We start from the raw sequence: 20,224 nt of genomic DNA on the forward strand, positions 1-20,224 counted from the left end.
TCCACATGAATACTCATGTTTCCTGCCTCACTGGACCTGTTTTTAGATATTCAATTCATTAAATGAATTAGGTAAGCAATTCACTTCATGAGTGTAATGTTATCACAATGGATACATGAATGCTATGTTGTAATAAACACAGTTTTTCTTTACTATTAAAGAGGTACTCTATCAATTTCCATGGTGCTCCCATTCAGTTGGAGTACTCGTAGGAGAGTTGAATTATCCTGACTTTTGGTCTCTAGAATGGGTTAAACTCCCTGCAACTTACATGTCCATATGTTGTGAACCCCATATATCCATCTTTGTAATTGTAATAAATGCAGGTTTTTTTGTTTAAAATTAGCTGGAGTAGTTTCTAACATAAAACAGATTATTAAGGATCCAAAATACTGATTAATGCTATCAGTGCTGCTTTACATCAACACAAGTTCACGCAGTGTCTCAGATGGGTTTTGATAAAATCAGGGGAATGATTTGAGTTATTGCACCAGTCTGAGTTTTCAGAAAGGCACAGACTGGTTTGTTAACTTGTCAGTGTTTAGCCCAAAGAGGGAAAGCAGCCTTCACAGCAGGCAACACACTTAGTGTTGTCCCCTTACAACACTGTACACAACTGATGGATGTACAGTATGTCAGCTCAGTTTGAGTGAAACATCATCACTAAATAGACACTGAAATGTCATGATGCAAAGCAGCAGCCACGCGTCCATCATCAGCCTCTGAGGTTTTCTGACATGTATGAGTGATAGCTGTTTCCTGTCAACACAGTGAGAATTACTTTACTATCACAACATACAAACATCATAAGAGCCTCTGTATTTGTCTCTGGAGAGGGTGGAGAACATCTCTTACTGAACAGCAGAGGAAAGGAAGCAATGAGCTGCAGATGAAGGAGCAAGGATCAAGGACCTCTGGGTGCAGGATTTTAATCAGGCATTTAGGCAGCAGTGGATGTTTATCACTAAATCCCATTATATCATTTGATTTGTCATCGCCTGTCTGCTCTGATTTTACAGTGGCTCACTTCCACTTTTACTTCTAGACACTTGGAGGAGACCAGAGTGAAGCTACACAAGAGATGGTTTTTGGTAAAGTTGATCCAAGGCAGTGACCAGTAGAGGGCACTAGTGAGATACTTTCAAATGTTAAATTGATTGATGAAGTACAACGAGAAACCAGGTAACCAATAAGCAACAGGAAATGCAGTCCATTTTTTTCCCTCATTATCATTCAGCCACCCACCATAACCACCACTACTGCCATCACCACCATCACTGCCCCCACATTGATTCTTTTCCTGTCCTACCCTGGTTGTCATGGAGACAAATCATTGTGTATAGCACAGTAGTAACCGGGGGGATGGGAAGGAGGCGGAGCGGCGTTTTGAGCTGCTTGCAGCCAAGTGTAACATCAGCAGAGGCAACAAGTCTGCAAGATCAGAACCAAGAGGGGACTCTTCAGCTGCTAAATCCTCCAGCGTTCACCAGCCAGTCGCTAACTTTGTCCATCTGCAAACAACAACTTTTGTTTCACTCAAACAGCTGCTGCTGCTTGATGAGAGCTCGGAGACTGAACCATTCAGTTAAAAACTAAAATCAGGAGCCGAAAGACACTAAAATACTTCATACAGCTGAGGGAAAATACAGAATCTGTGATAAATTTCAGCAGGTTCGTCACATCAGTCGACACCTGCCAGATTCCACAAAGTCGTGTGATCCATTGTTAATATAAAAGTGACAACCAATAAAAAACACACTGTTACCTTAAATTTGAAAATTGCTGGAAACATTTGAGATAAAGTAACTACACAACTCAACAAAATACATAACATAGGTCAAATCATTTTTAGACATTTTAATGTGAAAAAGTTACATATTATAACTTTAACTCAGTTATTTAGTTTCAGGCGCTGTTGCTGCTGATAATTCCCAGCGAGGGATTGGCAATGGGGGGTTTGAGAGTGGGATTCCCTGCTCACATCTCTTGGGCTACTGTACTCAGTAATTGTTGCTATGGCACCAAAACTCAGCTGCTCATTGGAGGTTTAAGCTGAACCAGGTTAAAACTAACTCTGTTAGCATTTACAGATCTATTAACACGCTGAAAAAATTAGATGACAAAATATCTGATTATTATGGACCTCTGAAATACTGTGACATGGATATTTGAATACTTTGACAACACTTTGGCAGATTGCACTACAGTGTATGACATGTCAGTGCTGGCTGTGATTCTCTACACGTGGCTCTGAATAATAAGGCAGAGGGAGAAGCAGATGGGGAAATCGCGTCTGACTTACAGTATGTGCCAAGGGCGATGGGAAGAATGAGACAATGTGTGGGGGCAAAGAGGGCAGGAAATAAAGGGGGAGGAAGGAAGTGGAAAAATAGACAATGACTGTAATGAGGACTGGAGAGAGGAATTAGATTAGAGGAATGGCATGGGAGAACGTGCACAGACGAAATAAAGAATGTGGAGATGAAAACTCAGAAAAAGGAAGAGCAGTAAATGAAATCAGGTATTGTAAGAGAGGATGAAAAGCTTAAAAGAGCACAGAGGTTAGATTGGGGAGATGCAAATTCTGTGCGGGGAGACAGAACGAGCAAAGAAGAGTTGGAGGAAGAGGAGAGGATGTGACCAGCGGTTGGAGGGGATTGTTAAATAAAGAAAAGGAATTTTTATCTCTTTGAAAGCCCTCTATCCAGAGAATAGGGCAGGAGAGGATGATGGGAGCTTTCTGTGCTTCAGCTATGCTCAAATTCTTTTTCTTTTGTTGTATGCAACAATGATTACCAGGCTAAGCTGTGGTACACACACAAATACACAGTCAGACACTGAACTGACACATGATATTATCAAATGGCATGGCCGCACACCCACACAGTGTCCTAATTAAGAGCACACGCAGCAGCACAACGTAAGCGTGCCTCATTCAGCAGTGGCAATCGCTGTTTATTAACATTTGCACTGTGCAGTTGTTAATTTGGTTCCTAATGATGGTGTTTTTCGAGCAGTTCCCTCTGCTGAACTGACAAGCACACAGAGTGACCACTCTCTGCAGAGATGGTTATAATACAAACACAAATAAAGAGGAACACATACAGTAAATACAAAGGAATTCCTCCTGAGAAATCTCTTAATCAGAAAATGTAATCACCCTCTGCAAACACCCTGTACTACATTATGCTCCATACACTTTAAGCTGTATGGTAAACAACACCTAATATAATTTAGAACAACAAATCTATCTTTCCTGCTGCTTTAGAGTCTCCTCAGACACCAACACAAAAGCTCTGAAATCCTTCAAAAAGCACAGCAGAATAAAAAAACTGATTGTGTGTGGACACCACTGTGCACTGTTGTTCCAATGAAGGTGTAATCTTAATCTGAATCTTCCAACTGATCCCCTGAACTCAACCCCATCCAGCACCATTGGGATGAACTGGGTCGACAACTGTCACCCAACATCAGAGTTGGACCTCATTAATGCTCTTGTGGCTGAATGAGAGCAAATGTCTGCAGCCAGGTTCCAACATCAACAACAGGAGCAGAGGATAGTAAAGTAGCAGATTAATGCTCCTGCTTTTGAACTGAGATGTTTAACAATCATATGAATGTATACATCCACATACTTTTGGCTGTGTTGAGTACAAAAATTCATCCTGCCATACATTCTTGAAGTTTGTGATGCATTCTTTGAGTTATGTGGTGGAGTAGTTAATACTTCTCTCCTTGATGTGCTTCTGCTTTAGCTAGTGACTTCCTACATTTCCCAGAATGCCGACGGCTCAGAGAACAGGCACAAACTTGTTGGATTCAGCTCTTGGCTTCATGTGTAGGTGGAGAGTGCAACAGTGATAAAGATAGTAAGAGCAAGAGAGCGAGTTTTTCCACTTGAAAACAAGTGAGAGTCCATAGCATGTCTAGTGGCTGCTTGTTGTTCTGCTGTTGAAGCTTCTGTCAGGAGACAAACTGCTGTTTGTGTCTTTTTTACAACAGATTTCTCTCTGTATGTTTGTTGAAAGTTGATACATTATGTTGGCAGCAGAAAGTCGCTGTAGCTCTTTAATTCTGATGGACTGACATCAAAACCTGATGTGAACTGTACTAATGTGTTTCTCTACTGGAAATATCTTCATCACAGCTACATAATCATCCAATCCTATCACCATGATACAGTCATATCAACATGATCTTGCTATTGTGTTACAAAACTATGTTGTTCAAATTAACAAATTAATTGACAAATTAAAGGAAAAACCCACAGAAAGTTTCACAAGCCTCCAGAACAGCTTCAGTGCTTCTTATCAGAGATTCTCCAACTGTGTGGATCTCTACTGGAGGGATTAACACTATCTTTATGAAACACATTCTCTCATTTGGTGGTTTGATGATGTTGGTGGAGAGCGCTGTCTAACTGCACTGTTGCTTAGTGTTCAGTTGGGTTGAGGTCTGGTGACTGTGAAGGCCAAAGCATGAGATTTCTCATCACTGTCATACTTATCAAAACATTCAGAGTTCTTCAGTGGATAATCCAGATTTCTGATCATTCTCTGTCACGTGCACAGGTGCGGCTTTGACTGAACTTACACAGTAGTAATAAATGTAATAAACGCATTAAAGTCTGACAGTGGTAATGACACAGATAAACTGGCCTTGTGTCACTGTGATTACACACAGAAGCTAAATCCAGTAAAAGCAGCAGAGTTCAAAGAGCCAGACACAAAACTTCACCATCCTCTGCTGTTGGGGCAACAGTCCTGCTTGAAAAGTCATTTGAATGGGACCAGTCTGTTGGTGAAGTTGAGGGGCTGAGACAGAAGGCTCAGGCAAAAAAATCCTGCATCATACAGCTAAAAACGTGTCTCAACTCCTGCTGGAGTGCAACATGACATCATCCTGATTATTTTTTAATGTGCTTTAAAGCTTTATTTCTACTGTTTATCTGGTGACTGCAGCAACAAAAAATTAAATAATACAGTTTAAAATGATCTATTACTCAGACAGGATTATACGCCAGTTTCTCACTGGAGCCTGAACCAACACACCCTCTTGCATTTGTTTTAACCCTGGGTTGTGATAAAAGTTGTACCAAAACAACAGATTTGCTGGATGTGAGGAGCGAGAGACAAACCTGCACCACCATAAACAACCAGAAACCTGGACACTGTAAACAGAAATATGGATCACCTGGTTTCTCATGTTCTATACTGAATATGGTTATAACCAGAATAAACTTCATTTAATAATTCGTCAGTAACACAGTATCAAACAACATCAGTTTACTTCATACTATTACACTATCAGACTTTTCTTTAAATCCACACTATAGTAATCTTACAGAGAGTTACAAACACTTCACTGGATGATTATTCTCCATGTGAAGTTCTTCCAAATGCAACAGAGCAGAGTATTGATCCTGGATCCTGCACTAAGATAAAAGTGAAGCATCACGTGGAGAGAGCTGAGGCTGCAGGTTAACATCAACGTGCAAACTGAAGTTAAATCTGGGCCACGGCTGCAAACCTCACACTAAACACTCAACTCTGACTAACACCCTGATGTGATCTCCATTCGGCCCGGGTTCACTCCCTTTATGAAGCGCTCTAGCTAATGAAGCGCTCCACTGGAGTGGCTGTGGAGGACAGTTGAGGACCCCGTGGGACTGCCTTTCATAAACGCCTGCCTGAATAAGGCTCTTTTGTAACGCAGGCGTAGGTTATGAGTCAATCAAGCCAGCGAGGAAGCTCTTAGTGCTGCTGGGGTTTTTTCCCTGGGATGGATGCGCTGCTGAAGCACACACACTCCAACCGATACAAACACAGACATACAGTATACATGCAGGCACATACATCTAACAGCAGCTCATATTTTGATGCACAGACTCAAACTTAAGTTACAATCATACATCACTTTTACATGTAATGCCTGATTGTTTCATTGATTATAACAGCAGTCATGTATTGCTTTAACTTTATCTATAGTGTCACATAAAAACCTTCTCAGAGTAATTTTGGTGATATTCATGTTTTTTCCTCAGCTAATTGAAGAATTACACGACTCTCTCCTTTAATTAGACTCTTTCAGAAAAAGTTTTATAAATTCAAAAGTGCAGCTGGAGCTGTTCAGTGTTTTCAGATAATACACAGCTCTGTGAATGTGTGAAGACATCCATCCGCTCAAGGACAAGAAGCTAAATATTGACTAAACAGACACTATAGAGGTTTGATGCTCACTCCCAGTTCTCCTCTAAGAACTGTTTGACTGAAACAAATCTAATGTTGGCCAGAAAAGACACTTGCATTCCCTGGTTGCAACTGACCTTGACCATTTTGCACTGTTGCCATGGTAACAAATGAGAAAATGCGCTGCTACTAAAAATGTTTTCCCTACGACGAAAGCTGAAATCGATCTACTATAATCGCATACATGCAAATAGTAGTGAAGAAGAGTGTTTTTTTAATTCATTTTTTTACTCTACCTGAAATGGACTCTGGCTGTTGTAGTTCTTTACTTCTTTGTCGGCTCCACGAACAAGCAGCACTCTAGCACAGTTATCCTGAGGAAGGAAGAGCAAGATTGTTAAAATGAAGCTGAGAAAATGTCAAACAACACTGAAATCATTATATTCTCCTACTTTTGTTCAGGAGAGAGGGTGATTAGCTTCCAGTGACATTAGCAGAATTTCCCAAAAGCAAAACAAGTCAGTAGAGCGGGAACTGGTCAATGTGGCTAAATGTCTAAACATCCCAGCACTGACACAGAAATATGAGAAAGACAACAGCACATCTACTACCTATATCAGGAATGGAGCTTCACTCGCTGTTAAGTGTGTATCTATTGCTCCACTCAAAGAGAAAGAGGGAGTGAGAGCGAGAGAGATAGAGAGAGAGACAGGGACAGAGAGAGAGAGAGAGAGAACAGAGAGATGGAGAGTGCTGAGGGGTTTGAATCTACTGCACAATTCGCCCACAAAGTGCTCAACCACGCATGTACTGTGCACACACACATGAATATAAATACTTTTTTTAGATCCACAATAAGCTATTGAGAGTTGAAAAATCGCTCTGAGTCTCAAACAGATACTGATACACAACCATAATCTGTGCAGTGTTGTTAGTATTACAAACGTCTCTGTGATTAGATGCTTAACATCTTATTTTAAGACATGCACGAGTGTGTTATTTTTACTCATGGACGTTGTTTCCATCTGGAGTGTAGCAATCCCACAACATTTTTTTTTTTTTTTTTTTTTTAAATAGGCTGTATTTATAATGAAGCTTTGAGTCTGGAAGAGTCTGTGTGACATATTTCAGAGTTATAAACTGAAGCAGGAACATTTTTGCCTTCAGAAGATTATTAGAAGAAGGGGCACAAAAGGAGATGAAATGTGAGAGAGGTCAAAACTCTAATGTCCATGATGCTGAAAATAATCCAGGATGCAGCAGCGTGGACGCCATGGAAACCCCAGCTTCAAATGGATTTTCCTTGTGCATTTCATGTTGTGTTAGCGACTGTAGATCGCTCCAAAGACCAGAGAAAGCACAGAGGAGGATTGTCACGTATTCTCTGCAGAAGTTTTTTGTTTTTTTTATGTTTTTATGCGACATCCTGCACTGGAATCTGTTCAGAGTACTCTATCTATCCATCTATCTATCAAGGAGAAGTGAGAATTCATGAATATTTATGATGCACAGGGTAACAGTCTAATAACAGTATAATGCAGGTTACACCAACCCCCTCTGTTTCACACATGCAACCATCAGTATCACCATCTTCACTGCTTCAGTTATCCAGCTTTAAATGACCAGGCTGGTGAAAGCCCATGAAAATACAAAACCAACAATGACTGATCTGATTAACAAATATTATCTTTGTGGCAAAGCCTGATAGCTCTTATTCCTCAGTGCCACAGAGCGATCGATTTGCTCCTCAACCCAAACTTTACTGTTTATAGGATCCCTATCAGTTTCGGTTCATTAGCCTTCAGGGGGTCCAGGTGGATCCTCATGACTTGAATTTAGGCTTTTGTAATTTTTTTATTTTCCAGGATACAGATAGTTAAACAATATATTTTTCTTACTGTCAACCAATCCAATGAAAAGACCAAAACCAACAGTGATCGATCCTACTAACAGGTGTCAAAAATAGTCCAGACAGTCCATCCTGTTTGAGTAACTTTTGCTTTAGTGTCCAGCTGTTTTATTTAAGTTTGTTTAAACCTGTTTGTTTGTGAGCTGTTTAAAGATTTACATCTTCAGTGGGATCTAATGAGCTGATTTCTACAGATTACCACCACATTGTTGGTTTTGGTCCTCTCAATTAATTGGTTGACAATAAGAAAATTCAGTGGTGGGCTGTCAGGACCAGCACGGCCTTCTCTGCTGGCCTAAACACTGTCACAATCACTGAATTATATTTTTTCGGTTCTTTTTCCCATCAGTGCTATATGTATTAAAATAGTCTATTCTCCTTAGCTCCTAGCTTTCCCCTCTTGGTTGCACTGCTTCCAATACAGTCTGTTTATGTTAGAGCTTTTATCTAATCAGATTAAAAGAAATCTGCCTTCAGAATCAGATTTAGAGCTGTCGAGACCATGTAGCAGGCCTACGCTACCATCAGCATTTCTATGTCATTTGATTGGATGGTCAGAGAGCGTGTGTTAATTGGGTTTTTATAGCATTGCATTAGTGACAGCATTTATCCTGGCTACATGACATGCCTGTCTGTGATGCAAAGTTCTCTTATGCTGCATTTCTGTATATTGTTGATGGTTTCTATAGCTGTGACATCATAACGACGGTATGAAGAGGTGGGTTAATTCAGGTAGGGCACCAGTGATGGCCTAGGTGTGAAATGCATGGCCTGCAACAGAGACAATTACACAATAATGGCAGCCTTATCTTTTATGAATTGATTTTTGTCTTTTCTTAATATTAGAACACACCCTCTCCCACCTCCATGCACTGACACCAATGCAGCATTTCACACCTTCAGCCTTTGCTGCAGAAACAGGATAATCTTTCTTAAGCCTGACAAAATGCCTGCTTTTGATTCACAGCTAGAGTTCTCTGATTAACTGGCCATGCTCCAAGGGTGATGTGTTAAATGGTCTCAGATGAAATGGTCTCTTGGCTGAACAAACAAAGGTTAGAGGTTGACCTTAAGCTGGAGGGTTTACTGACAAGTTCAAGTAAAGTGCTCCTCAAGATGGTTCAACTATTCCGAGCATGTTCAATTAAGGGATAGTTCCTTCTGGGTCTATTTTCAGAGGCAGATTAATACACACTTTATACCAATGTATGTGGGATTGAGAACATGTCACCCAGTGCAGCAGTGTGGCTCACTGATGTGTTGGTGTTTTTATTTGGATTAGCTGACTTTATCCTCTATGATGAAATAATCACAGAAGCTGAAATTGTAGTGGAAATTCATGATGAACCAAAGAAAAATTAGGAATGATCACTGGTGGAAGTTAACAGGGATCCTTCAGGTAATAAACACCGGGGTGAGAAACAAATCCAAAACAGTGTACCACTATAAAATCAGATATGACAAGAGTTGACCATATTTAAAATGTTTACTTTCACATCAGAATTGGAGAGAAGCCATTAGCTGATGTTCTGTAGGGAAGAAGTCTTATTGTTTAACTATTTATGGCAATTATACGCAGACTGTGATGAGGCACTCTTGGGAATACTCCAAGCTGCAGACACCCAGTATTGGAGGCTCAAATACATGAGCATGATAAATAACATGCAAGGAGAATTGCAAATAATTTCCCCCCATGGGACAAAGGAACAAAGACCCTGTAGAGTGTGTACAAACAGAGCAAGAGTGAATGAGGTGGAGTCTGCAGCAGAAACAGCTGCACACAGAGTGGAGACAGCTGAATCAGTTCTGTGAGGGCTAATAGGTGTGGTAACTGTCAGCTGATACAGGAAAACAGACTGACAATGTCAAACCTGACGTCTGTTTTAGCAGTGTGCTATAACATACTTTCCTTTCTGGCTATCTCAGCCCCAGTGTGACAGGTAGTTACCTCTTATGTCTGTTTTTCCATGGTTTCAGTCACCCAAAGGACTTGTTATACTGTTATCTACTCTCTTTAAATCTTATTTAATTACACAAAGAAGAGTAAAACATTTAAAGCCAAAACTTGGTTATTTCCAGAGGAATTAGACAGACTCAAGTGTGTCACTGTGGCTTTAACCTCTTGGATGAGAGCAACCATCCACGTCTGACTTTAGATAATGTCTGTGGTAAATCACTATTTTAGATCACTACAAAATCAACAAAAAAACACATATCTACACAACAACACTAAGAAGACATCAGCTACGAAAAAGAAATTCTTGGAAAACAAGTTAATATGGAACTTGGCTGCTCAGACCAGTATAAAGCTGCTGATGTCTAAATCACCTTCAGAAACCAGTTTGAATAAGAATGCTACATTAGTCCCAGTGGGGCTCTAGTTTGCATACACAAGGAATCATCAAAAACCTATGCAGTGTTTCAATCCTATGAATTGTTTATAGAGAGTGGAATAATTTATATCACCTCAGTTGTTTCTGCCTCATGCAATCCATTAGTTTTTACATTTTAAATAACCTTGCAACTTTTATTAATGAACATTTCATTTCTCATCAGAATTTAGTTTTAGTTTAGAGCATGTGGAAATGATTCTCCCCTTAATGGGAGACATACAGTACAGTATGATGCTCCACATTCCTCCTGCTTTTCACCACAGATTTGACGGATAGATCTGGCTTAACCATCTTAAAATAGTACCAGGTCAATCCAATAATGGTATGTGCTATCATTCACATTACACACACACACACGTCTGTGCCAATGACAGAAACAACACACACACACACACACACACACACACACACACACACACACACACACACACACACACACACACTCCCTGCTCACCTGGTTGTATAGGGCACAAATGTGTAGAGCAGTGTTTCCCGAGGCATTCTGGGCGCTCATATCTGCTCCATAAAACAGCAGATGCTCCAGGTGCTGGACATGACCGTGACGACAAGCCTATAAACACACACAAACACACACACAAACAGAGAAACAAAGTAGTTCACTGTCAAATAAAGCCTTTGACTCTTCCACAACAGAGCAGTAGTTGCAGAAAGAGGCCTGTAACACTAGATGTCAGTGTGCAGCAAAGGAGATAACATCAAGCTGAAAAGCAGCTGTACCCTCAGTTTGAACCCCGTCATCAAAAGATGGAGGGAAAGATGAGTATGTGCAGAGCGAAAGCTTATAAACAATCTGATAAAACATGTGCAAGTCAGAATACAATATAATGTACAAATGCACAATTACAAAATGCCCATCAAAGCAGAGTGTAAAAGAAAATTAGATACAGAGGCTGAGCTCCAAGTTATTGCTTTTATGAGCCAGTTTTCTCAGTAAATGCCATTAATGCTGGGGCTAATGGTGACAGATGCCAGTTAGTTGTTTAGAGCAAAGGGGGGTTATTTTGAAAGCCATTTCAGAGACTGAGAGGTTTATGAAGGAAGGACAATAAGATAAATGGCTGCTGATCAATCAAAGCAGTTTACAGTGAAAAGTATTTTACCATCAAGTGAACAGTGCGGCACTGAGTTGTGTTACATTTGCACAGCCAGGCAAAACATTAAGATGAATTACGCTTTTAAGGTCTGTTTTTATGTTTTTGTTCACATTAATCTCATCTCAGCTGGTTCAGAGACTGAAGATTATTTTCAGATGTGATTTTTGATGAAGTAACACCTTATATGTATATAGACAGACTCTAATGGAGGTCTAATAGCAGAGAAGGTTCCCTTTAACACGATCTACTCCCATTTTGAACATGCTGGTCAAGATGATTCTCATTTCATTTTGTACATTAAACACCAGTCAACTGCAAAATATAGTTCAGGAGCCATTAAGCATTAATGTCCCCAGTACATTTGTTCATTTAGTTTTTAATATCTCAACAAATAGATCTCACTGTGTTAAAGTCTGTGGTGGAATTGGATAAAATTGTTAACCACACAGTTTATTTTCACACCTCAGGTTATCACCTAAGATCTGAGTTAATTTGGGGTGAAGTCATGGGTCAGAGGGAGCTGAGGGCTCGAACTAATGATTATCTTTGAATGTGTTAGTTGTTACAACTATGTGACTTATCGTTTTTAAAGCCACAAAACTGCAGGAGAATGTCCAACACTAGTTTTCATGTCTTGTTTTGTTTGACCATGAGACCAGAACCAGAACTATTAAATTTACAATCATATAAAAACAAAGCTGAGAAGCTGGAACAAGCACATGTCTGCTGCGATGTGTGGCAATATCAGCCGATCAATCACTCTCATCCACTCTGAAATATTACAATAATTATTGGATGGACTGCTATTAAATCTTGAATAGATGTTCATGGTCCACGGACAATTACTTCTAATGACTTTAGTGATCCTCTGATTTTTTTCCTCTAGTTCCACTGTGAAGTTCACGTTTATGTTTTTTAGTGAAATGTCTCAACTACTATCGAATGAGCTGTCATGAAATCTGGTACATACTTTCATGTTCCCCTGAGGATGAACTGTAATAACCTTGATGACACCATTACTTTCCATCTAGCGCTATCAGGTCAAATTTTCTGTTACACTTTGGTTTGTGACCAAGTGCCTGCAAAGCTGATGAGATTCCCATAAGCATCAAGTGCTCTCTGTGTTTAGTGCTACTTAGCAAAAGTTAGCATGCTAACACACACAGATTGTGAAACAAAAACATTATACCTGCTAACATCAGCATGTAAGCATTGTCAGTGCATTCTGAGCATTACTTTATGTAAGTACATCCTTACAGCATACTCTTAGTGTTGCTGGTTGATAAATGACTTAGAACTATTGAAATATTTTAATATTTGTTGTTGATTACTGTCACTGGGTTAAGTACCAGCTGAAATCATTTATTTACGGTGCAAAAAATTCAGAATGTGTAATTTGCAGTACCAGTGGATATGGTGGGAAACAAGTCAATCTGATTTTATACAGGAGATGAGAGGCTGCTGGAATAATACAGAATGAGGACTGCATAGTGCAACAAGAGGTTATTAATGGTGTCATGATTTTAATATTTCTACAATTCTTTTATAGCTCTGGGTTGTTTCTATCTTGTGTAAGTTGATGTAACATGAGAAGGATGTGACCATTGACTTCCAGGATTTTCCAGGATTTTATGAATGACTAAAAACAACCTTGAACTCTGAACTGGCAGAAACCAGTCTGTTGTTCAGTGTTCTGTCTGACAGCCGACTGTTATCGTGTCTGAAATGGGACAGATGGGGGAAGGTAGAGATTTTGCAACTCGACAGGGAGAGAGATATAAGCGATCTGATAAAGCTGATGGCCTGAACGCACACACATGCACACGCATACACACAACAGTGTGTGGAGACGCTCATAGTTTGTCACTGCTGCAGGGTGGCTCTCTTTAAACAGCTTTATCTACTTCAGTGGGTAACAGCTGCCAAGACAGTCACCCACAGCCGGGGGAATGTATGTGTGTGTCTGTGTGTGCTTTAGTAATGCTTTCCCAACACAAGCTGTTCCAACCAACCACACGGCCAAAAAACTCTCTGTGCTCATGTGTGTGTGCACCTGGTAAATGTAGTGATGTTGTCTGTTGTGTGTGTATTTACCTGGTGAACCTCGTGCCAGCCGTTCTCGTCCTGGCAGCAGACAGAAGCGTGGTGGTTCAGCAGGAGCTCACAGCAACCTGGGTCTCCACCCACCACCACACTGTGATACAGAGGAGTCAGACCACGGCTGTCCTTGTAGTCTGGAGAGGCCCCCAACTCTAGCAGCGTCTGAGGAGGAACATCAGGTGTGCCGGGGTCAAAACACACAGAAAAATGATGCAGGATTTATTGAGAAAGGGTGGGGTTCATCAGGTTTATGGCCACTCCAGCCATTCTTAATACAGATTTCTAAAATCTGGTAAAATCTGTCTCTTAAATGGAAGATTTATGATAATAACTGTCATAATCACCATCATATTAAACATTATTTCTAAAGTTCTTTTTAAAATCATTTTACAAAGTGCTTTAATTTGTCACAAAAGTACAAAACTACAACTAATTAAATTATCAAAGCTGATAAAAGGTTACAATGATAATAGAGAAAAGAAAACTGCATTATTAAACAGTGCATTCCTAAAAGTGGGCTGTGAGATAGATTTAAAGGATAAAAATGATTTTGCTTGTCTTAGCTCCTCAGCAAGGACTGACAGTTTTATCTCCTCCCACCTTGAGCTTTCTGTGCACTATAACAGTCAGAGGTATGATACCGCTAATCATCATGCTGTTAAATGACAGGTCTGCATGCATCACAGAAACCTGATGTTGCTTATGTTGCAAAATGAAACACGGTCTGGAACTTGTCAAGCTTGCATTGTAACTCCAACTAACTAGCAAATCCAGTGATATACAGGTCAGTAGGCGTGAAAAGATTTAAGTGGAAAACAGAATAAAACGAGTCCTGTTCCTTTACCGTGAGCGTAACCTGGTTCTTGGACCTTGCAGCTTTGTGGAGGGCAGTCATGCCGTCTTTGGCCCTGAAGTCCAGGTGAGCTCCTCCGTTCTTCAGCACCTTGATCAACTCCACCACGTTGTCAAGATGGGCTGCAAATGTCAGCGGGCTCTCTAGAAAAAGAAGTCACAGACAGAATATTTTTATGATTGTAATATGGTACAGGATAAAAACAATACCCCACAGAACCCAGACATGTTAATGATTTAAAAATATGCAATAGCTGTGTTTTATTTGTTACTGAGGAGCGCATGAACATACCACGACTAATACAGTAAAAACACAGCAGTAGGGCACATGACTCCAGGGACTGATGCTGAGGATGTGATGGCACGGTTTGTTTTCTTTTTTACAAACCATCAAGGAAAAGTCTGCCTGCATTTTTCTGTTTGCTTTGTGTAATATTACACACATCCAACCTGTAGGGTATTTCATGAAGCAGCATCACCAGGAAAGCCAGACTTCTTTAAGAAAATATTTCTGCATTTTCTGGAAACTAACAGGTTGACTTTAACTTCAGCTGAGCAGCTAAAAGTCCCACAGAAATGTATCCTCCAGATCAGCCTGGTCCCAGAAAAGGTTCATCTCAGCCTAAACTGGTGTTTTCATATTCCATTCACACTGATACAGATCTGTTGTCTGAGTAATTACAGCACAGGAACACACAGGTGAAGAATTTTGGCAGCTCAGGAGCATAAAAACTGATTTCGGCTAAGTCTGAATAAACAGATCCTGTCAGGTGTTTCTGCTCATTCTAACAGCTTCTTGAGTTTCTGAAGACATTCAGACCATCTGTAAAATGCTCTCAGCAAAGGTCCTTTTTTATCTAGTAGCATCTAGTAGTGTTCGACTGGGTAAAAACTAGTCTGGAAGTATTTATTCCATAGTTTGCAAGACAATTTCTTCTAATAATCTAACTATAAATGGAGGATTCTCACTCCTTCTGTCTGTCTGTCAATTTTCTCTACAACCACTCATCCAATTGACTTTAAGCTTTGCAGGTGTTGCTGAGGACCCAAGGAAGTGCAGTATTAACTGTGATGTTCTTTGGATGAGTGGTTCTCAAGAAAGCTTCAAACATCACTCTTCTACATGTTACTTAACATTAAGAAAAAGGTGGAACTACACCAGGAAGGCAGTGAAGCTCCCAGCCAATTTACAGTGCACACATTTACAATGGCTGCAACATCATCTAGAGTGTAATTTTACATCAGCTTTTTTGTCAACTCCGTACATAAGACATTTTTTACAAGTCCTATGGTTTCCTCTTTTTTTTGTCATTGAAGGTTTTTTTTTTTTAGAGTCCTTCCTTATTGAACTTGAGGGTCTAAGGATACAGGTTTTGGGATTTATGATTTTGGGCTACATAAAGAAAACTGACTTTAATTGACATCATACTACCTAAATGAACCTGATAACGCCACACAGGACCTGAATTACCTGCACTCTTAGCCCAGGTGAAGGGACATGTTCTAACTAATGCAAGGTAACGGTCAATTATGAGTTCAGGCATGAAATTTGGCAGAACCAGTCAGATTCAGGTCAGGTCTTAATGACCTTAAACACTGACAGGGTTCAAGTCTCAGTTTTATGGCCTGTACATGAGTCTAGCTCATCATGACTGATTGTTTTTGCTTTCATTTGCCTTCTCCAGTATTTCTAAAATCTACATACGAGCTTCAGTTTGTGCTTGGCTCATTCTGTCATGGTGAATTTCCAAGCATGGCTCCCAGCTGTATCGTGTATTTCATAAAAAAAATATCTATTTTGAGGTTGTTTCCTGCAGTTGGCTTACATTACACTCCCACTTCTGACAAACAGCACCATGGTTCACTTGAAGGAGGCCAGAGACTCATTTTTAGTCTCTTCACTGTAGTTAAGTGGTGGGTATTCAGGTTTGAATGACACCACGCTCACCTTCCAAAATGAGCTAAAATAAGGAATAAGTGCTCGCTCCAGAGTTCAAAAAGCTACAAAAAGAGTGTGAATGTGAATAAAGTTAAAGAGGAAGAGGAAGCTGCAGCCGGTGCAGTATGAATGATGTCTGATAAAGGGCGAACATGTAACAGAGAAAGCATTGAACACTTCAGTGTACAGAATGTATCTAACGGCCTTTGTCACCATTCGCTTTATTTCATATCAGATTTTTCAGCTTTCTTTTCAGTGCTTTCAGTCATTGTTCAGGTTGTTATTACCTATTTTACTCTGATGTTAAGCAGCCTCATAAAAAGCAGGTCAATTGTCTGCCACAACTAATTAGACTAATAAAAAAACTTTGAGGTGATTAAGACATCACTGAATATTTCAATCTAAACTGGTTCATCAAAACAAGACACTGTGAGACAAGTGATGTGTCCTGATTTCACTTGTACTATATACTGGATGTCAATCAAACTTTGATTTTAAAATGGTACTGCCAAAAAGTTAAAGCTAAATCTCTTGTTTTGGATTTTCTTTCAGTTAAAAATAGCTCTTCCAATTCTTTTTGCATGACATTATGGACAACAGTGTCCACCAACAGCCCACATAAGCATTTTCTAGAATGCATGGTGAAGTTTTAGTCATGTTAGCAGGATGATGGCATTGTCAGTCTGTCAGTCAATCCACCACTTTGGTCCAGACTGAAATATCTATCTTTATAGCTATGCACACATTCACATCTCCATCAGGATGAAGTGAAATCACACTGATGGTGACCATGGTAAACATTACACCTGCTAAACATCAGCATGTCAGCACTGTTAGCAAGTTGATATTACCATTATCTCAGAGCACTGCTGCGCCTAAGTACAGCATCACAGAGTCATTAGTGTGTAGACATTTTGTTTACTGAGTATGATCATGTGATCAGCATATGAATAAAATTATTTATTATTATTAATTACATATTAACACTTCAAGCACATGCCTGTTATATCATCACCCCATTAGCACCCAAACAGTTTCATTTGTTTGTACAACATTTGAGCAAATTTATGCAGCAACGTCTGTCCTTCATTATTTCTTAAGTTACCACAATTAATTTGTACATAACTTGAGAATTAATGAAGCAATAGTGTTTTGTTTGTGTTTGTTTTGAAAAATGTGAAAATAAGTCACCACTTTGAAGTCATTTGGATGTTAATGGGGGGCTGAGGCCTGAGCTTAGAAATGTGATGTTTCATTTGTCAAAAACAATGTCAACACAATTTTTTATTTGCCTGCACAATCATGCAAAAACAATGTCTAAACAAAACAAAATGGTCTTATTAATATCAGCTATTAATAGCAACTTTGTTACTTAACAGCTGCATGATGTTTTTTCCCGGCTTGTAGGTCACCAAGATGATATCCTGTTGTTCAGTGAGTTCATACTTTCAACCTGTAAAAACTTTTATGATCAGCTCAGTGATTGGAATGTCTGAGTGATTCAGACAGGACAGTGATTGATAACGTACAGTCCTGGATTTCTTGGAGCTGTTTCCTGATCAATGCATGCTGCATGTCTGTAATCTGTCATTCACTTTCCCTGATGAGTTTAGCATGAACCCTATTTGTGTGCTCATGAGTATGATGTGAATCCAATGAGTTTTTGTTGTTTAGGTCAGAAGAACATACTACAGCTTAATCTGAGTGCTTGCATCATGTGTAAAATTTGTATGTTTGTATAATTACTATTCATCGTTATAAAAATGTCAAATGGATCAAAATTTTGTGTTTCATTGTTTAATGTTGAAACTCCTTCCTATGGCTGTGATGTGATGAACAGAAAACACAGCACAGTGCAGTGACATATGGATGAACTGAACATTTACCAAAGGAAATGAAATCTCCATGTTTGTTGTGACAAATTACCCTGGGCAACTTTCAACAATGTGAAAATTATTTCTCATTGTTCTCACATTGTACAAGAATGAAGTGGCTTCTCCTGAAGGGATAAAAATGAGCCTTGATTTCTCCAACTGACTGTGTGCTGACACAAGCAGCAGGAACGAGAGGAGTGTTTTTATTTTATTTGGTTGATCACATGGAAAGCTTTACTTGACCGGCTGAAATCAATAGGTAGTAACAAGTTGTAATCTGCAAAGATGCCTCTCACTCCTAAGCAATAAGGTGTTCATTTAACAATAGCTCTTACAGCCCATTAAGATAACCTCAATTCTCTGTTTAATAACCCTGTCTCCTCTGCACCTTTATTTGCCTCAATAGACCTCTTTTTTCCTGGCCAATCTCTGTCCACTCAATACTGGCTGCTGTTAAGAGCACCTGCACCGCTGAGATACCCTTGACATATTCATTAAATGGTCGTAAATAAACATAATTGTCCCCCTTAACACTCAGGTGAAGTCAACAGCACTTAAACCAGTGCTGGTTACCAAATGATTGTAATGAGATTTTAAATACAAGCTGCTTTAGATGACTGGTAAAAGTTCACAGCCATTTTGAAATGTGTGGAGGTAATCCCTTATCCCAGCGCTGCCAAGATAACAGTGTGGTACTAAAAGGACCCTCCTCAGGAAGGATGATTTCTTTTGTTCTTTTCAAAGACAAAGCAGCAAGGTTTTCCTCCTCGCTGAGTGCTCTTCACAGCTCCTCACTGGCTCATTAAGGAAGTATAGCTGAACCTTGTGTAGTTTTCAGTGCCACAGAAATACAGACAGTCCGAAAGCACATCTCTTAACCCGACTCCCTGCTTGTCATCCCTGCAGTGTTATAACTAAAAGCCTTGAGTTCCTGTCAATCCTAGGGATCTCTGACTTTGAACCTCACTGGGCTCGATACAGAGCAAACAATCAGACTGAAAGTGATATTCCAGTCACCTCCTGCAGGCTTGGAAGGTGGCTTTAAAACATTTTTGCCCCCTTGCAGATAGCAGCGACTACAGTCAGCCTGAATTTGTGGCAGTAACAATTGATTTCAGTGCTGACCCAGTTGAAAAAAGTATTAAAATGTCCAAAGAAACTTCTTCACTATCCAATCTGTGCACTCAGTGAGTTTCAAACACTCATATTTTAGTGGAAATAAGGCTGAATAGACTCATGTTCTTTACACACAGCACAGTGTCTACCCCAGGCTCTAATCTATTCAAAATAAATTGGGTAGATTTTGGGTGGAGTGCTGCTTTAAAGGAAAAATATCCTGCTGTTACTATTACGGTGTTTTTAAATATAAACAATTATATTTTTAGTGCTTTCCAGGAATTACTTTGTGTTTCAACCTAAGCTGGATTCATAGTTACCTACACTGTGGAGGTTTTGATTTACAGCTGAGAGTCAGATTACACCTACTGATATCACCTCTGCAGCACCAGACACATGTGTTGTACATGACCAAGCTATATGATGCTTCATATTCTCCATAGTACATTTTTCCATTTACTTTGTGATACAGAGTGACAGCGTACACACAATTATAGAACTGGAGTTACATCCAGTAATAGCTTGTTATATTAGTTCACAGTGTCTTGCTTCTGAATAAGAGACCACCACCATGCCAATCACTGTGTTTACGTTCATTCATTCATACAGAGCAGCAAAGGTTTGCAGTGTAATCGCTTTGTTAGATGTTTGTTACTGAAAATGAGAAGACAGTCTCTTTTAACTTTTTAACGTTGTTTTCACTCTCAGCTGTCAACAAACTGCACCGGCATCAGAAAC

General features: G+C 39.7%; 1 protein-coding gene across 3 annotated transcripts in view; it reads right to left on the reverse strand.

Annotated features, from left to right (window-relative positions):
* shank2b (SH3 and multiple ankyrin repeat domains 2b) overlaps positions 1-20,224 on the reverse strand; it is a 177,589-nt gene that overhangs the window by 90,538 nt on the left and 66,827 nt on the right. For all 3 annotated transcript variants that reach the window (XM_051076066.1, XM_051076060.1, XM_051076059.1), the window contains 4 exons: positions 14,550-14,701; positions 13,700-13,867; positions 10,945-11,061; positions 6,485-6,562 (listed from right to left, as the gene is read on the reverse strand). In XM_051076066.1, coding sequence (XP_050932023.1) covers positions 6,485-6,562; positions 10,945-11,061; positions 13,700-13,867; positions 14,550-14,701 — 515 coding nt within the window. The remainder of the gene's footprint in view (positions 1-6,484; positions 6,563-10,944; positions 11,062-13,699; positions 13,868-14,549; positions 14,702-20,224) is intronic.

Source organism: Lates calcarifer, linkage group LG2, assembly GCF_001640805.2.
Source record: "Lates calcarifer isolate ASB-BC8 linkage group LG2, TLL_Latcal_v3, whole genome shotgun sequence".
NCBI lineage: Eukaryota > Metazoa > Chordata > Actinopteri > Centropomidae > Lates > Lates calcarifer.